General features: G+C 39.3%; 1 protein-coding gene across 1 annotated transcript; it reads right to left on the bottom strand.

Annotated features, from left to right (window-relative positions):
• Positions 1-4,403: 4,403 nt before the first annotated feature.
• On the bottom strand, positions 4,404-17,433 carry SLC46A2 (solute carrier family 46 member 2). Its single transcript, XM_051961332.1, has 4 exons — positions 16,079-17,433; positions 13,593-13,676; positions 12,409-12,565; positions 4,404-4,954 (listed from the first exon to the last, which is right to left on the bottom strand). The coding sequence occupies exons 1-4, from the start codon at positions 17,196-17,198 to the stop codon at positions 4,915-4,917; spliced, it is 1,401 nt and encodes a 466-aa protein (XP_051817292.1). The 5' UTR covers positions 17,199-17,433; the 3' UTR covers positions 4,404-4,914.
• Positions 17,434-18,951: the final 1,518 nt, after the last annotated feature.

Below are 18,951 nucleotides of genomic sequence, written 5' to 3' on the forward strand. Positions count from 1 at the left end.
CCCATTATAATTCTGTCCACTGTGCCTGTATTTTTCTACCTTTAAATGATAATACAAAGCATTATAGTCTGCTGAAAGTGTTTTCGTATAGTCTGCTAAGAGTGTTTTCTTTTATTTCAATACCTGACTACGATGATATTTCCAAGAAAGGAGGGTACTTGGAAAAGGAAAAATATATGTATATGTATATTTACACTGAAATTTCACTATGGAAATAGATTAGGGGAACACAATTTAAATTAACTGGCACCATTAATGGAGTATATTCAATTTTAAGAACAAAATGCAATAAAAGCCAGGTTGATATCATCCTACATGTAAAAGGTGTTTGATATTCTTCCCACTCACCCCCTCCAATTTTCTCCCAGAAAGTGTAATAAGGTTTGAAAGTGCATATTTAGGCGTTGGTTACAGAACAAAATTTCATGTACATTGGGTTTGTGGACCTTATGATGGGAAGTGAGAGTAGAAGAAATTCATGAGGTAGCACCAAAGTATCATCCTTACTTGCAATTTAGGGGAGGGGAAAAATGTCAAAATTGAAGTCAGACAACTACATTCAGGGTTCACCTTCTCCACTTAGACTAAGACAAGCCACATAACCTCTCAGAGATTGTTTCCTCTTGTCAGCTGGAGAGTACTTGCATTATCTTCCTTTCAGGGTATGATGAAGCTTTATGAACTCAGACGTGTCATATAAGTGTGGTGGTGTTATTGCACTGAAAATATTGGTGTATGACTTCAAATATCATTGCAAGTTCTTTAAGGGGATTATTGTATGGTTCTGGTTCAAGCAGAAGACTTCGTCTTAATTCTCATCAGAATGTTTGAGCCCGGAGACACCTAAGTAACTTTATAGATGAAGAAATTGAGGTTCACAAAAGCAGAAGGATTTGTGTAAATTCACCCCCTCACCCTAATTCACTAGACTCCTGATGGTCTTACTCTTGGTACAATGTTTCTTCTATTACATTGCACAGGAGATTTTTCTCCTGTTTCCCAAATAATACAGTCACCTTGGAATTCCCAGATGTAGCATTTATTAGGAGGAAGCCTTTGTAGAGAGCCCTAGTCCCTACATCAACAATGATCCATAGTTCTAATTTTGCAACCTTCTAACTTTCTCTTTTATAGCTGAAAGGAAGAGACAGGGACTAGACTTATGATTCTTTTGGCAAAGAATTCCCAGATGTGGAAAGTCCATCTCAGTTCAAATAGGAGCCTTCTCTACAACATATAGTTTCAGTTGTTTAAAGCAATGATGACTGTCAAACTCAAATAGAAGTAGAGGTCACTAAATTATTCATAAGCATCCTTGTGAGCCATAGAGTGACTTAATTTTAAAATGTAACATCTATATTTTATTTTATTTTTAATATCCACTAGTGTATTTTAATCAGTATACATTAGAGGCAGATTTCAGTCTAGGTCTTCTTGTCAGAGGACTGCTATCTGTTCATTATACCACCCTACCTCACAACTATAACATTACTTTGTTTTTTGTCAATACATTACTTTTTATTTAATCTTCCTGAGACTTTAGAGACCATTAAGTTTAGCCTTTTTTTTTTCAGGCAATTGAGGAAACTAGTTAAAAGTTAAGGGATTTGTCTAAATTCACCCAGATGGTAAAATGTAGAATCTAGATTCAAATCAAGATTCTCTTGAGAGGAATAGTCAAGAATGTATGTGTGAGTGGAGGGAGGAGACAAATAAAAGGAATATCGTAAAGGTAAAATTTACAATATTTGACAATTGGGTATGGGGAAGATGAAGGAAAGGGCAGAACTGATGACAATTTTGAGGTGGTTAACATTAGTGTCTGGAAATATGACTGGACCTTCAACAGAAATAGGAAAGTATGGAAACGAGGCAGATGAAAGGGACAAGAAAACAGTTTCTATTTTTGACATGTTGAGTTTGAGTTGTTTATGGAACAACTCAAAAGTAGAGATGATCAATAAACGATGTTAATGTGAGTAGGAGAGCATAGTGCTAGATAAATAAGTTCTGGAGTCATCTCCATAGAAGTGTTCTGAACCCATAGGAGTGATGAAATCTCCAAGATACAACATGTTGACCGATTTAATCTATATGACATTTCTTGCTATCTTGGGGAGGATGGAGGTAAGAGAAGGAGGGAAAAAGATAAATTCAGAACACAAAGTTTTACAAAAATGAATGTTAAAAACTATCAACATGCATTTGGTAAAATAAAATACTATTTAAAAAATAATATGTTGAAAGAAAAGAGAAGAGGTACAGAATAGTCTTGGGCTGAATTATGGTGTTATTTTTAATATAGTTTCTTTTCCAACTTCTTCCTTTGGAATCTTGTTAGTAATATATAGAAAATAAGATTTTTAAAATAAGAATTTTTCCTGACTTTTTCTAAGGAGTGGGGAGAGATGAAGATGAAAAAAAGAAATGAAGTAGAATAGAAGAAATATTCTTTATGTTATACTATTATATTACACTATAACAAAAGAGATCTAAAGGGAGAAGTACTACAAAGTGGATTCATAAAATTGTAGTGTTAAAACTGGGAGGGACCTTAGGAATCCATTTAGTCCAAATCTCTCATTTGTAGATGATGAAAGTAAGGTTTACAGAGGAAAGGGGTTTTGCCTGCAGACACAGAGTTCACAACTAACAGCACCATAATTCAAAACCAGGTCTTCTGACTCCATATATAAGACTGGTTTATATCTTGACTCTTGAGATTTGATCCTTGACCCTAGGCAAGCCATGTAAACTCTTAAGAAATTATATCTAGGGCCATCTCCAGTTGTCCTGATCTATATCTGGCCCCTGGACACAAGTGGCTCTGGAGGAGAAAATGAGGCAGGTGATCTTCTTCCCTGATTTGATGATCCTCTTTGAGAACAAAGGACAAACAACAAGTTGTGGGGGTTAGTATTAACTATGATAATAATCTTTACACAAATCTATCCTATAGGGTAGTTGTGAAGAAAAGACTTGTAAAAAGTTTTGTGCTATATAAATACATTATAAAGTCAATGTCTCACAATGCTGAAAGATGTAGTGTCTCTCAAAACATTTCTACTGGTATGGTCCTGAATCTTCCTAACATCAGAATGAAGATTCCAGGCTCTATTGTATGTGATTTTCATCCATGTAGGGAACTCGCCCACAATTGCAGACAGGCCTTTGTCCTGCAATTTCTAGTCTTAGAAGTTGCTTAAGATACAGAAGTTATATAAATCATACACAGTATTTGAGAGAGATGAGATTTGAATATGGGTCTTCATGACTTCTGCCATACTTTCCTTGATGCATTTGTTTTTCTTGTTCAATATCATTTCAGTCATATCTGACTCTGTGATCCCATATGGGGTTTTCTTGTCAAAGATACTGGAGCAGTTTACCACTTCCTTCTCTAGCCCATTTTTCAGATGATGAAATTGAGGCAAACAGGATTAAGCAATTGCCCAGATTTACCACTGCTAACTAAAGCTGAATTTGAACTCAGATTTTCCTGACTCCAAGTTGGTACTATCTACTGTATCCCCTAGCTGCTCATAAGCATTTACCCCTCATTAAAAAAAAAAAAAATCCACAAAATAAAAACCCAACTACATCAGTTTATGAAAGAGAAACCTATTGAGAAAGTAGCCATTTCCAAATATCCCCTCCTCCTTGATTTTCTTTCTTCTCCCTCTCCAAATCCAAATAGAAAGCATTTTTTCTCTTTCAGATTCAAAATAGAACTTTGAATCTCTTCTTTGTCTCCATTATTACCCACCTAGTGCAATTCTTACCTATGTCCTACTCCCTAGCCCGCCATGTAAATTGAGCATAGAGGCTGTTTTTTTAGCACCAACCTTGCACATAATACAGACACTTGAAAAGCATTATTGAATCAAATGAAATTAATTCACATTTATTTGTGTGCTCAAACACAGTACTTTAGGTAAATTATCATATAGGAAAAATAGTCTCAGCAGATTAAACAAACAAGCTTTTTAAATAAATGCCTCAAAATACAGGATATTGTTATATCCCTGACACACTCTCCCTTACACTTCTCTTTCTAGGAACTATTTGTGCCAGACTAAAATGTCTCTTCAGATCTACTGACATGATTGGCAAATTGTAATCCTCATTTTATTTTACTTATTTAATAAAAAGGCCTCTTATGATGTCATGAATTAGATAAGGTGACCCAAAGAGCCTTTCATGGAAATGATTTTTAATAAAGAAATGAACACCCCCAAAGGCCAAGCAACAGCTACCTGAAGAGTCCTCAGGTATTGTAGCTGATAAGACCATAGTGAAGATGACAACTAGCTTGCTCCTAAGGTTTAGTGTCCCTTTGGTTTTCTGGGGGTGTGTGTGTGTGTGTGTGTGTGTGTGTGTGTGTGTGTGTGTGTGTGTGTGTATTAATGCTGATTTTGTCTATGACAACTTTGGAAAAGAAAAAAAGTTCCATGGCAACCAATCCTGGATCTAAAAGGATTGGGAAATTATATCTTTGGTTTATTTCTAGTATATGGGCCTGAAGCAGGTAGTCAAGGTGGCTATTTCTGGATAACTATCTGCAGCATGGTGGAGGGGGTTGAAGTACCAATCTATAACCAAAGTCCTTATAGGAGAGTTGAGAAGTGCCCCAGGTTTGGCCTTTCAAATTCCTTTTTTTGGAGAAGTTCTCTGTGTCACCAACAAAATCTGGCATCTTCCTTCTGAAATTAATTTTTAAAATAGAAGTTTCCTCCACCAGTATAGTGTTTCTCCCCACCCAGTATGGAACCCTTGGAAATAGCTGGTTCATGAGGCTGACCCCAGGTGGAACACTAGTTTTCATTAGCAGTTTCCTTTGTCCAACTACTTCTTTTCAAGTGGGATCCACACCACAGGGGATTCTGGTTATGGGTTTTAGACGCATCAGCTTGGTCATTTCTCAGTGATCTCTCCTTGCTTGCAGGCCACAATCCTGTTGGGTTTGGGATGGGGAGGAGAGTGTAGAGATAGAGAAAGGAGGAAATTAACAGAAATGTTATTAGTAGCAACTAAGTCACCAAAACAAGTCTACTTCCAAAATACTGCTTTCCATCAAACCATAGTTCATTGAACTGGGTATATGTGGGGAGTGAAAAGAGTGGGAAGGAGATGAATGAGAAATTGTCCATGTATTCACTAAGGATATGAAAAGGATTTAAAAAGAAAAAGAAAAACAGGTCATGGAGGAGGGAGATCACCTTGGAGGGAGACATTAGCACAGGTTTAGGATTAGGTAGCACCCATTGCTGATATATACTATACATGTTATAAACTGAAATTAATGACCCCTAGAGGACAACTTCCAAATGCCTAGGTTAGCCTGCCAAAGACTTGATCCAACTCCTTCCCTTCTTTCCTCTCCTCCAAGTTTGGACACAATCTGGTCACCCAGCCAGAGTTCCTTCTCACGGGAAGGAAGCATGATGTAAGGATGTGAAGAAATGACGATCTTTTGCCAGCACTGAAATGTTGAATTTAGGACTTGGCTAAAGACAAAGATGATAAAATATTTAGGTCAGGAAGAGACATTAAATCCCATCCCCTCACTTTACAAATAATGAAATAGAGACTAAGAGAGATGAAATTAACTTATCCAAAGTTATAAAGATTGTAGCAAAGTTTTGGTTTAGATTTGAGCTATCTCCAAATCAAGAATGCTTTTCACTTTATCATAGTTCCTCCTTAGACCTTGCTCAGTTCCCTCAAGGTCGATTGCTCTTTTCTGTCTCAGCAGAAATGTACCATCTATGGAGCTAAGTAGCAGGACTTTTGCACTGGGTTCAGACTAGATATCCCCAATATGTTCTGATGAAGTGGTTGTGGGATGTTTCTTTTGACACTACTAACTCTCACTGGTTTCAGCAATAGTTATCCAAAATTAATGTTTCTGCAGCAATAAATTAAATACATATGTGCAATTTTGTTGCAAAGAGGTCCAGATACATGGGAGAGTGTGTCAACTTCATTTCTGGAAAGGGCTCTCTATGAGCTAGTCAGTTTTAGATAAATCCTACTAAAGCAAACATTCTGTGACCTGTCATCATCTCTACAGATAGATGTGTATATGCACTTACATATGTGTCTATAGATAGACATATATCTACATGGAGACATATATGGACATACATTAAATACATTTTTTAAAATTTCCCAGTTATTCATCGGCATTGTTGACACAGGAGAGTAAATGCTGAATTTGGCGAGGACATGGGCAAAAAGGGGTGGAGATGAGGAAGTTGTAAAAGTTTGGGGCACACAATGGAGAACAATATATTTGTTCAGAGTATACTGTTCAGAGAGCCAATATTTTAAGGTGAAGAGAGCTTAGGTGTAGAAGCTTGCCTGCCAAGATACTTAAATCTACAGTTTAAAAGGTGAGTGGCTAATAATCCAGGTGGTCCCAGTTGCTCTTTGGGAAGTTATTTAATAATAAATATGTCACAAAACAGGCAAAATAACCACAGGATTGGGGGCAGCCAAGAGCATCCCAGGCATTTGGAAGACAGTTATGATAGGTAATATCTGTACTTTATAGATTTGAGACCTGAGACCTAGCTCTGGTCCTTATTAGCCCTATGACCTTGGCCAAGCCATAGGACTCCTCTAAGTCTCAATTTCCTCATCTGTTAAATGGGTACACAAACTATTGGTCCAACCAGGTGGTGCAATGGATCAAGCCCCGAGCCTTGATTCAGGATGTTAATCCAACGCTGGCCTCAGACACTTAATAGATGTGTGACCTTGTGCAAGTCACTTAATGTATTTGCATCAGTTTCTTCACATGTAAAATGGAGATAACAACATCGAGGTCATTGTGAAGACAAAATAAGATGTGTGTAAAGTGCTTAGCATGGTTTTTGTCACATAGTAAGAAAGAACTGTGTAAATATTAGCAATTATTATTAGTCTCACAAAGTTAGGAAGAAGGTACTTTGTAAATTGTAAAGTGCTATTCAAGGTTTTATTACCATCATGTTATCATAAGCTTCCACTTATATCCTCATCAAGCCATATAGCTGGCTTGAGGTTTTGAAGCCTAGACCAGTGTGTTTTGAATGTTATACCAAGCTGCAAAGACTTGGAGTGTGAGCTCAATGATAAAATATAGGTTTAGTCTGGTTCTTGGATCACAACCACACACATCACTGGATTTAATAATATTTGAGCATATTTTTTATCAGGCCAGGCACTTCTCACCAAGGTAGATTTAAAGTTCTCTATACCTTTTGCAGGTTTAATGAACGCTTGTGGTTTTTTTTTCTAATCTATTGACTAATGATAGGTAATAAGCTTCTCCTAACTTAGACTAGTCTTTGGATGACTTATATGTATAATTAGCTCAAGCAGGAAGAGGCTAGTCACTGTTCTCTAGGTAGTCAATAGAAATTAATCTTTTTTCTTTTTTTTTCCATAGTCACTCATTAAATCTTTCATTAAGTCATTGAAGAATTTAAATCTACATTAAAATAGGGAGTGCCCAGACCAGCGAAATATGGTTTAAAACGTTATTAAATGTAAACATTATAGTAACCAAAGCAAAAAAAAAATTGTCAACACATGTTTGTCCCCCTTTTTTGATACAAACAGAACAATTAGCAAATTAATGAGTGCTTTGCACATAGTGGCATTCAAATATTTGATACGCATCAATTGGAAAAATACAGTTCATGAACTTGGATAATTTACTAGGCATTGGTTATATGGATTAGTACTGGCGTGGATACACTGAGTCTAGATCCCTACTATGAAATTCAAGTTAAAGAATATTTCAAAAACATTTTTAATTGCTAATCAAAGCACTTATTCAAATAAATATTAAAAGTTCATTTGCTAATTGTTCTCAGCTCCAAACACAAACTATAATTTGGTCTTTAGTCAGTTAACATTTGCATCAGAAAAGGGAAAGAAATATGTGATAATGATTTTTTTTTCCTTTTGCTTTGGTTTCCAAAGTTAATACTAAACATTAAATACTAAAACATTATTATTATAAAGTAATTATAGTACTATAATTAATAGTATGAATATGTTAGTATTAATACTAAACATTAAACTATCACTTCCCTTAAAAATGTAAAAGTTCTTCTATAACTTATTATTTTAGAGAGTTACCCAGGATACTAAGTAATCTGCCCCGGTCATATAACCAGTATATGTCTTCCTAATTCCAAGACCAAATCCCTACCTCTGGTGTCATATAGTTGCCCTTGTATAAAAAGGAATCCAGAACATGAATTCTGTAATTGTTCCCATTGTTAAAAATGTTAGCTTATAAATAGGATGTTTGACCATGAAACATAATACCACTCTGTGAGAACAAGGGAGTAGAAAGGAGGAGATTGGTTGTCAGGTTTGTGCCCACATCTTACCACCATTTCCTTTACCTCATATCCATCCTCTTCTGGGAGAAGTTCCAAGCCCAATCCCTCTCAGATCTTTTTCAATATTTGTTATTCTGGTAATTTCATCCTATGCCATAGCTTCAACCTCGGAGACATTTCCCAAAATAATATCATAGAATCATAGATCTAGAACTGGAACAAAATTCATCAGCCCTCTAAGCTGATGAGGGCCAACCTTTACAGATGAGGAAATTGAGACCCAGAGGGTGACTATCTCAAAATCACAAAGGTTAAAAGCATCAGAAGTAAGATTTGAACCCTGGTCTAGAGCCAGTGCTTCAGCCCCGACTCTATTTTCAACTCAAGACTCTCATTTCAACTGATACCGGTTGTATCTACTTGGATGTCCCATCAGTATCTCATATTCAGCATAATGAAAACTGAATTTTTTTTCATAGTTTGCCCCAACCCAATTTCTCTATTGCTATTGATGGTGCCCATAATTTATCTACTCACTCAGACTCAAAACCTCAAGTATTATGTTTGACCCTTCCCACTTCCTTCACTCCTACATCCACTTAATTGCCAAATCCTATCAATACCATCTCTGACAATATCTTTTACCTTCCTTTTTGCTCCTACTGCCACCACCCCAGTCCAGTTTTTCATTAACTCTGATCCAAGTCATTGTAATAACTCGGTTGTATCTTTTCCAGTCTTGCCCCTTCACTCTGGATACCAGATGAATTTTTCTTATGCAAGCCCTACTCATATACCTCCATCCAGTATGATGACCCAGAACTTCAATGGCTCCATGGCCATTAATTTAACAAATTAGAGATTCAGAGACTTCTGTTACTTGGCATTAATCTACTTTTCTAGCTTTGTTTCACCCTTCTCTTTCCTCCATATCATTTACTCTATGCTTCAGCAAAACTAGATAATTTATCTTGTTTTTACAATATGCCATGCGTTCTTGTCTTTTTGCTTTTATTTACTTCTCTGCATCCAGAATTAATTCCTTTTCCTACATCACTTCATTTTTACATGTTGAAATATTACCCATCCCACAAAACCCATCTCAAATATCGCCTTCTCCCCAAAGCCTTCCTTAATCCCTTCAATCAGAATTTTTTTTTCCCCCTTAGGCCTAAAACTATGACTTTTTTCTCTTGTGCATTCTGGTTACTTCTCTATGTACACACACACACACACACACACACACATACACACACACACTCACTCACACTCATACATACACATGCTAAATTATCAGCTCCATAAGGGCAAGGACCATGTCATTCCATCTTTATATCTCTCCCAGTGTCTACTGCAATGCTCTACATATTTAGCAAACATTGTCCATATTTCTTACATTTTTGCTGAACTGAATTGAATTGAGAAGATATTGAATATAAATATAGAAGAAAAGGTGAATAAGTGAAGTCAATCTCAGATAGAATGTTGCCCTTAAATATTGAAATTTTTAAATTGAAGTGCATCCCCCAAGCTTTTAGTTTGCCATTGTTTTAGCCCAAAAATTAAGGGAGAAAAATGTGGTTCTGAAGTCCATTTTCCTAAATAAAGCTTTCTGTCTACCCAACTTTGTTCAACCAAATCCAGAAGACCTTAAATTTGATTCGGTTTAATTGATCACATAATTTTTAGGGCCTTTTATGTACAGAGCACTGTGGAAGACACAAGATTTAGACAGGACATAGTCCCTATTTACATAGTTTGATTAGATATGATATACATAAATAAAAGAGGAGGAATATAAAATGAAGGATTAGAAATATCTAGCAGATTTAAGATTAATTTGACTACCTCCTGAAGACGATTCAGTATTGGTAGGTCCAAATAGACTATCAAGTTGTCTGTTTGTTTAAGGAAATCTCATCTTATTTCTTCTAGAAATCAACTATTCATTTTTATTTAATTAAGCTAAGAGCATGATGGTCCTCAGCTATCATTTTCTCTGCCCTGAAATGGACATCTAGTGGCTTTTTAACTTCTAAATCAATATTGCTTTCATGATTCCCCAATGCCTTTCCTCTAATTATCTTGACTTTTTCCTCCCTTTGAGAAAATGAGTTGTTTCATGATTCAATTTCATTATTAAACTATAAAATCTGCAAGGGTAGGAATTGTATCTTGCTTATCTTTGTGTGAAGGCACTATGTCCTCATCTATAAAATAATGAGAGGGTGAGGTGAACTAGTTGACCTCTGAGGACTGTCCCAGTGCTTAAGTCTATGCTCCTTCTAAAGGAGTACAGCAAATCACAATATTTAACTGAACATTGGGTACATCATGAACAGCCCCCTTAAAATGAATGCTAAGACCCAGTGCCGTGACAATTGGAGGTTAACACATTTTTCAGAGCTGGTGTAGAGGAAGGAGATACAGGGAATGATGAATCCCAGTAAGAGTCTTGAATAGAAGTAGTATTTATTCTTTTATCCCAGAAAGAGTCAATGTTTATGGCAGATACCCAGATAATTAATATGCTTAATGACAAATAAACTATTGCTCTTTTGGGGAGGAATGTGAGTTATTAAATGTAGGAATGCTACAAACTGTAGCCACTCTTGAGTAAAAATTAAGATGAGTAGGAGGAAGATGGCACAGCCAGAGAGAAGAAATACTTTTAGTTCCAGGAGGCCAACTCCAGCAGTAAGATACAATATTGGACCATGACCCTAATTCTGGGGAATTACCTGTAAAGGAAGCCTAGATAGTGGTGCTCCATGGAGAAGTCATACATCCTAAATTCATGGTCCTCCTTGTTCCATGGACAACTTCAATGGGGATAAACATTTCACAGATTCCCCTCACCCTTGATCTCCCTCCATCCTTCTCAGTAAAATTTTATCTTCTCCTCTTTCTACCTCACCCCCAATATTAATGGGAAGGATGGAACTACATGGGGTGAGGCACTAATGATAGGATGCTTTCTTTTTATTCAACTTAATTCTTATTAAACATAGCTCCGTTGCTCAACAGCAACCACGTAAATGATTAATTTGGGCCAAGAGCCACAAGTACTGATGTGGTCATGTTAGAAATACACACTGTACACAAGGGCAGCCTTAGGCCCCTGATTGCATTCATGTTACCATTTGAGAATCACTGTTACAGTGTAAGGATTTTGTATGATAGGAGGATGACAGATGGAAAGCATCATCTGCCATCCTCTCTACTTTTCCTTTTGCCCAGTCAGTGTTTTGCCATGTGAGTTTGTGTGTCTTAGTATGACTAGTTCACCCACAGATGACCCTTGTCCAGTGGTATAGCAAGACACAGACCTTATGAACACAGAGTTTATCAAGTAGTGGGCCAACAAATATCTGTAAATAAGCCTGGATAATTTAGGAGAAAGATGCCTCTAAGGCAGAGGTTACTAATCAATTGATATGAGCTAAAATAAGCTAAGAAAAGAAAAAGAGAGAGAGAGAATCAGAAACAGAGAGACAGAGGGATAGAGAAAAGGAGGAAGGGAAAGGGAGGAAGAGGGAGAGGGAAGAAGGGAGGGGGAGAGAGAAAGAGAAAAAAAGAGCAAAAAGAAAGAGAGAAAAAAGAAAAAGAAAAAACAAAGAGAAAAGAAAGAGAGAGAGAGAAAGAAACAAACAAATGAAGGAGGGAGGGAAGGAAGGAAAGAAGAAAGGAAGGGAGGAGGGAAAATCCTTAGTGTGATTAAAAAGGGTTTCTTTACATTTATGCTAATATCTGAGTATCTGATTTCAAGGAAGTAGAACTGGGATCCTCTAAGTTTTCATTGCCAAATGACCAGGCTGAGTCTGTGGTTTTTAATTTACTGCTTGTCTTAGTGGGAAATTCCCAAGTTGCCATACTTTCAGTCTGGGATTTCTGTGGGGAAGAACTTTTTCCTCTTCAGGTAACATACCCAGGACTTTATAAATGAGATGAAATAAGTGTCCTCCCCATCCCCCCACTACTAAGCTCCAGGGAGATGAACTCATCCCCATTGCTCTCAATGTAACAATAGCAGCGTCAACAGAGCAGAACACACAGTGACCCTTACCCAATAGGGATGATGCTCAAGAAGGCTAGAAAGGATGATAGGGCAAAGCAAAAGCCAGTGAACTTATCCATGGTGAGCTGATAGATCTCATTGAATGTTGTAGATGTCACCACTCCAGTGAGGGCCAGTGCCAACTGCAGTATCACAAACACCTTTCCTATAGAAGGACAGAAGAGGTTACTGAGGAGAACTTTATCAGGATATTCCATTCTACTCTGGAACTTAAGAAAGCTTCTACAGGGTTCTTTATTTAAAATATGTTCCCTCAAGAGAAAAATTTGAAACATAAAATCTTACAGAAATGATTGTTGGAAATTATTTTTATGTGTATTTGAGGGAGAAAAAGTATATCCAAAGTACAAAAAAAAAAAAAAAAAAAAGATTATTTGGGGAAAAGGAGAGAAAAGAACCCTCGTAAATGGGGGAGGAATCAGGAAAGGCTTGATGGAGAAAGTGTTCCTTGTACAGTTTGGGGTTTATTTGGGTTTTTTTCTTAACCACCACCCCCAAAGTATTTCCATATATAAATAGAACAGAAAAGGAGTGTATGTGAAATGTTGATCTCTATGACATAGTTTGATTTGTTCCCTTTTAAGTATATAGTAAGTTCAACAAGTAAAGTGAGAAAAAATAATGTATCCTCAACACCTAGGCAATCACAATCCATTTCTCCCAGTAAGCTTTCTTCCTGGATTTCTTTGGACTTTCTGGAGATAAGTTGGTAATAGAGCCAATAATGGGGCTCTTCGAGTGTTTCCCACCTTTTCTTGGGCTGTGTTGACCAATTTGATTCTTATTTGTGTACTAAAAAGTTTGGTGTACCCTGTCTATTCTATCTCAGCTTTTCTGAAAACTTTCCCCAGGCCATCTTAATTCTAGTGCCTTCCCCTCTCTTAATTATCTCCTATTCTATATGTAGCTCATTTGTATGTATTTGCTTGTTGTCTCCCTCCTTAAATTGTGAACTCCTTGAGGGTAAGGATTGATTTTGCCTCTTTTTAATCTCCTGCATCTAGCACAGTTTGGGGTATGTAGTAAGACCTTCATAAATGTTGATTGGGTTGGTTGGTTGGCAGCCCCCATGGATTCTCCAAGACCCCAGAGTATATCCTTGGGCTTCCCCCTTCCCCAAACTAGGCCAGGTTAATGAGAGCAGCAGTAATCCATGAGCAATTTCTCCTCACCGTAGGAAGATCCCTTTATGAGCTTAGACAGTGCCGATCGGATGGTGGTTATAGGGATGAGAGCAAACAGCATGACGGCCCGGGCTACAACGTGACCAAACGAGAAAAATTAATGAAGCCTGACTTTGTCTGCCTAGAGCCTCCTTATCAGGGTTCAGTGTTGACCCAGTCACTTCTGCCTGTCCTGAGGACTGAGCTGCTAGGAAGCTGGGTGGGGTCTGTGCCTAACCCTGCTGGCAGGACACCTGAGGCAGCCCCAGGTAAAATGATGTAGTAATCCTCTTCATCCTCGTAGAGAACAAAAAAAAAACAAGTATCTATTTATGCTCCCTCCCTCATTCCCTCCTTCTGTCTTTGTATCCAGTGAAAAACAATACTTGGAGGAGCTGCCAGGAAATGACTTTTTTTTCTCATAGACCAGAAGCTGATGCTAGGTCACAGAGCTAGAGCTTCTGGAGTGTCTCTTTAGAGATCATCTAACCCAACATGCCTCATTTACAGAAGAGGAAACTGAGATCTAGACAAGTTATGGGACTTCTCCAAAGCCACACAGGAAGACGGGATAGGGGTATAGAACCAGGGTCATACAACAGAATCATCAATTTGGAGCCTGAAGAATCCTTAAAAATCACCAAATCTACTCCCCTTATTCCTCAGATAAGGAAACTGTGGCACAGAGAGTAAATAATTTATGTAGCTAGTAAGTGTCTGATGCAAAATTTGCATTCAGATCCTTTGATTCCCAAATCAACATTATTTTCCATTTTGCTACAATTATATTTTGAATTAAAAATCTGCTTCTCCCGGCAACTAGTTGGTGCAGTGGATAGAGCACCAGCCCTGAAGTCAGGAGGACCTGAGTTTAAATCTGGCCTCAGACACTTAACCTGGCCTAGCTGTGTGACCCTGAGCAAGTCACTTCACTCCAGTTGCCTCAGGGGAAAAAATGTCTGCTTCTTTTCACATATTCAGGTTACTTTTCCTAGTGTTTGATCTAATGGAAGTTGTTCTCAGTAGCAGGTTAGTAGGTCTCTGAGGGCTCCTCTTGAGGAGGAGGGGGGGAGGAGTTGAAAGAGCAAAGTGGGGGAGGAGACTGGAGTTAAAGCCTTCTTTTCCTCCCTCAGTCATCTGGGGAGTAGCATTCCCAAGAGCCAATTCCTTGCCACAGAAGACCCATCTTAGGGAACAGGTCTCTGAAGATGAAGCCCCTTCCCATCCTTTCTCCCAATTCTTTCCCTTTGTTCTTTTTTTCTTTTTTGTAGCTCAGGAGGGCCGTCTCACTGTCAAGCTATGGTACTTCACCAGCACATTTTCAGGACAACAAAAAACAGTAGCCACTCCAATCAGCCCACTGTTTGGAAAAGGGAAAGGAGAGAATATTGTGGGGGCACAATATGATATAATGGAAAGACCACCAGTTTCAAAATCAGAACAGTTGAGATTGAAATCCATCTGTTATTTCCTTCCCTTAACTTCACTGGATCTCTTGTTTCCTCATCTGTAAAATGAGGAGCTTGGAGTCAATGGCATCTCAGATCCAGTTCAGTTTTCAATACATGTCCAAGTATATTATCTAAACATTTAATGAATGCAATAAACAAAGTTCATATGAATGATCATAAATGCACATTCCTTCTAAAGTTTGTCCAAACTGCTCTCAGCATAACCAATCTTTTCCCCTGCCACTTAATAATTTTTTTTTTTCATGTAAAGCCTCTGTGTTCACCTTCTTCCATCTGCAAGAAGCTTTGGGATAGCATTCTCCCAAATCTAGAGATAAGAGCTGTGTGTGGTACCCTGATGGGTTAGTATTGGCAATGAAGATAGATCTCTAACTATATCTAATTGCCTGTTTTCTAGACCTGAAGAGTCTATTTATGAAGAAAATAAGCAATTAGATATAGTTATAGATAGATCCAGCAAACTTCTTCCTTATTTGATTACTAATTTCTTGCCTCCAGACCCTCTATGTTTCACCATCCAAACTTTACAATAGCTCAAGTCCCATCTTTCCCATGAAGCCTTCTATGACTATTCTATTCTTCAGGGATCTTTTCCTCTGATCTCCTAGCACTTATCTCTATTAGGAATCTTGGCACCCAATCAATTCAGTTCAGTCATTTTTCAGTCCTGTCTGACTCTCTGTGACCGCATTTGGGGCTTTCTTGGCTAGATATTTGGAATGGTTTGCCGTTTCCCTCTAATCCTGCTCTACAGGATTTCTTTCTTATGTGTTACTCTTGACTCTAAAATATGAATATAGAAGCCTCTTTAGGGTAGAAATGATATCTGACTCCTCTTCTGCATTTCCCATAGCATAGCTCTTCCCAGCCTGCTCACTTTATAGGCAAAGAAGCTAAGGCCAAAAGAAGTTAAATAATTTGCCCATGACAAGTAGTAAGAGACTGAGCTGGGATTTGAACTTAGTTCTGCCTGACTCCACTAACCCCCTTTCTACTGTTTGAATTGGAAATAGCCAAACTTACCAATATAGAACATGTAGGTTTCCTTCACAAAGGTCAGGAGTAGTGAGCCAGCTCCAAAGGACACCATCCCTATCATGATCATGGTGGTGTCCCGGCAGCACCTAGAAAAGATCAGGACTCCCAAGAAGCTGGTGATGAAGATGGTGTAGCCAGCTGCCATCCCATAGCCTACTTGCACGTGATTCCAGCTCAGAGGCTCCCTTAACACAAAAAGGGGCATCACATCAACTGTACCCACCACTGCCAAATCATAAATGATGGCCCCTGCGAAGAGCAGAGCAATGATAGCTTTGCGAGGCTCTCCTTTCCCCAGGGAGGGAAGCTCTACCACCCCTCCCCTCTTCTCCGGACGGTCGGGGTCCAGAGTGCGATAAGTGCCTATGGTCCCAGATACAGTGTCCACTACACCAAAGGCTTTACTGGGCTTGACCTCAGGCTCTGGGACCTTGAGGACAAAAAGACTATAGAGGAAAGCAAACGTGGCACAACCCACACTAGAGACAGCAAGAACAACACCTTGCCGGTTGCCCACTCGAAGCAAGTTGAAGAGGTGCCCGGAAGCAATGCTCCCACAGAAGCCTGCCAAGCCCAAAATCAAGTCAATGATGATGAGCCTCACTGAGCGCCGGCCTTTGGAGGAGCTCAGTGAGCCCAGAGCCATGACGCCAGACCAGAAAGCTGTGAAGCCCCCTGACAGTCCTGCCAGGGCTGCAGCCCCATACATCACTTCTACTGGCCAGTCCAACAGGATCTTCAGCATGAGGAGGAGGCGCGAGAGGAGGTAGCCCAAGAGGGGGACACAGATGGAAATTTTCCGGTTGTAGCGGTCGCTGAGCCACCCCAGCCCATAGGCTGAGAGCAGTGGAGTGAGGCCCACCACCAGGTTGTAGATTATGTAGAAGTTGGAGATGGCTTTCTGCTGAGCATCCTCACTGGCCCCCCTGGGGGTGGAGGAATTGCTGTGGTTAGAGAAACTCGAAAGGTTGTAGTAATTCTTGACCACCAGCAGCAGCCCTGCATCATAGAATGAGGCGGCCACCTGGGCCGAGGCCACCACCGGTTCAATCCAGGTCCTCATCACTCCTGTCTCCAGACAGCTCCTCCTCGAGTGCTGGTCCATCACTCACTGAGAATTGGGGGGGGGGGTGCTGGAAGCTTAGAGGAACGAAGGGAAAGAGACCTGCTGTGGCAGAAGGGAAAATCTCATAGTTTGTTACCTTGCAAAGAGAGGTGAGTGAAGTTCAGGGAAGTGGGAGAGAAAGGAGAGAAAGGGCTAGAGATAGAAAGCAAATGCAACACTGAACTCTCTGAGTTCTGTGTGTGTATGTGTGGAAGAGAGAGAGAGAGAGAGAGAGAGAGAGAGAGAGAGAGAGAGAGAGAGAGAGAGAGAGAGAGAGAGAATGAGATAGTGAGTGAGAGAGAGAGACAGAGAGAGAGAGAGAGAGAAAGAGAGGCTGTCTGTATAGTAGACAGAAGCAGCTTCACTGGCCTTAACTTGGCTTTGTTCTTCCCTCCCACTGTCAGAAGCCTAGAGACCGAGAGCTCTACCTTGAGCTCCCCGCCCACAATGGGAGGGATTAGTTTTGCTTTCTTTGCTCTGAAAGGCCAGAGGGTAGGAGCCCCCGAAGTGGCTGTGTCACTCCGGGGAGGAGTCCTTGGAGAAGCAGCAGGCACAGTTTTCACAGACAAATGCCTGCCAGGGGATTTGATGCATCCAAAGTTAGATAAATGTATTCAGTGGGACAGGGGAGGAGCCAAGCAAGGAAGAAGGAGCCTTAGCTGTGACTCAGGGTGTTCAGCCTGAAAAGGACAGATTGTGGGAAGGAAAAGAGGAATTGATGGGGAAAAAAAGGCACAATGTAATGGAAAGTGCACTGAACTTGGATTGCAAGATGGGGACTCAGATCTCAGTTTTGCTATTTAATCTTGGCAAATTATTTTGGAAATTGGCAAATTAGTTAATCTCTGGGGGCTTCAGATTCATGTACAAAATACAGAGGGTTGGATTAGATGGCCTCTAAAGTCTTGGGATAAAAAAGCTGGGATTCTTTCTCTCTATAGACAAGAAAACTGAGGCCCAGGAATATGTCATGACTTTTCTACAGAGTTATACAGCTAAGTACCTGAGGTGGGATTTAAATTCAGGTCTTCCTGATTTCCAAGTCCAATGTTGTGCCACAGTTCTCTTTTATTGTCTTGACTCAGTTTGCCTAATTGTGCTGCCTCAGTTTCCTTAATTGTTCTGCCTCAATCCCCTTAGTTGCAAACCCCGCCTCCAGTTCATTAAGACTGATATAACTCAGGGTTATTTGCTCTAAGGTTATAAATTGTCAATATGTAAACTCAAAAAGGGGGAGTCCAGACTTTGTGTCTCCAGCCACACTGTCTTAGTCCCCAGTTTGTTAGAATTTATAGTCCTACCCCCCAGCCTGTCAAAACCAGATTTATGGTTCCTGCCTGGAGATTCCCACTCACCAGAGTTTGGACTCCACTCTCCTGCCTTAGCTACTGTGTATAAATATGTCATGGAGAACTCATATTGGCAGCTGGATGCTGGCTTCTTGGAGACGATGGATCCATTTGGTCCCAGTAAATATTTCCCTTTCAGTAAAATATTAAAAACTTTCTAATCTCTATCTTGCCTCAATTTCTCCAGCATTACACTACAATCAGTGGAAGCAGAGTAGATTTCTGAATGCCCACCAGACATTCCTGGTCCAGGTGGGCAGGTTCCTGTCCTGAGACTAATTGATCAATGATATAGAGAGTGTGTATGAGACGCAGAAGACCCCTACCTGATAAATGCCACTGACTGATGTTAAGTAAATATGTTTATAACTAACCAAGGCTAAGTAAATATACCTGCACATATT

Source organism: Antechinus flavipes, chromosome 1, assembly GCF_016432865.1.
Source record: "Antechinus flavipes isolate AdamAnt ecotype Samford, QLD, Australia chromosome 1, AdamAnt_v2, whole genome shotgun sequence".
Lineage (NCBI taxonomy): Eukaryota > Metazoa > Chordata > Mammalia > Dasyuromorphia > Dasyuridae > Antechinus > Antechinus flavipes.

What these genes read in the sequence shown, in the direction of transcription:
- SLC46A2 (XM_051961332.1), bottom strand. Translation starts at nt 17,198, where the DNA reads ATGGACCAGCACTCGAGGAGGAGCTGTCTGGAGACAGGAGTGATGAGG. An exon ending in AACCTACATGTTCTATATTG is followed by an intron (nt 13,677 to 16,078) that starts GTAAGTTTGGCT and finishes GTCACGTTGTAG; the next exon opens with CCCGGGCCGTCATGCTGTTT. An exon ending in CATAAAGGGATCTTCCTACG is followed by an intron (nt 12,566 to 13,592) that starts GTGAGGAGAAAT and finishes GTCCTTCTATAG; the next exon opens with GAAAGGTGTTTGTGATACTG.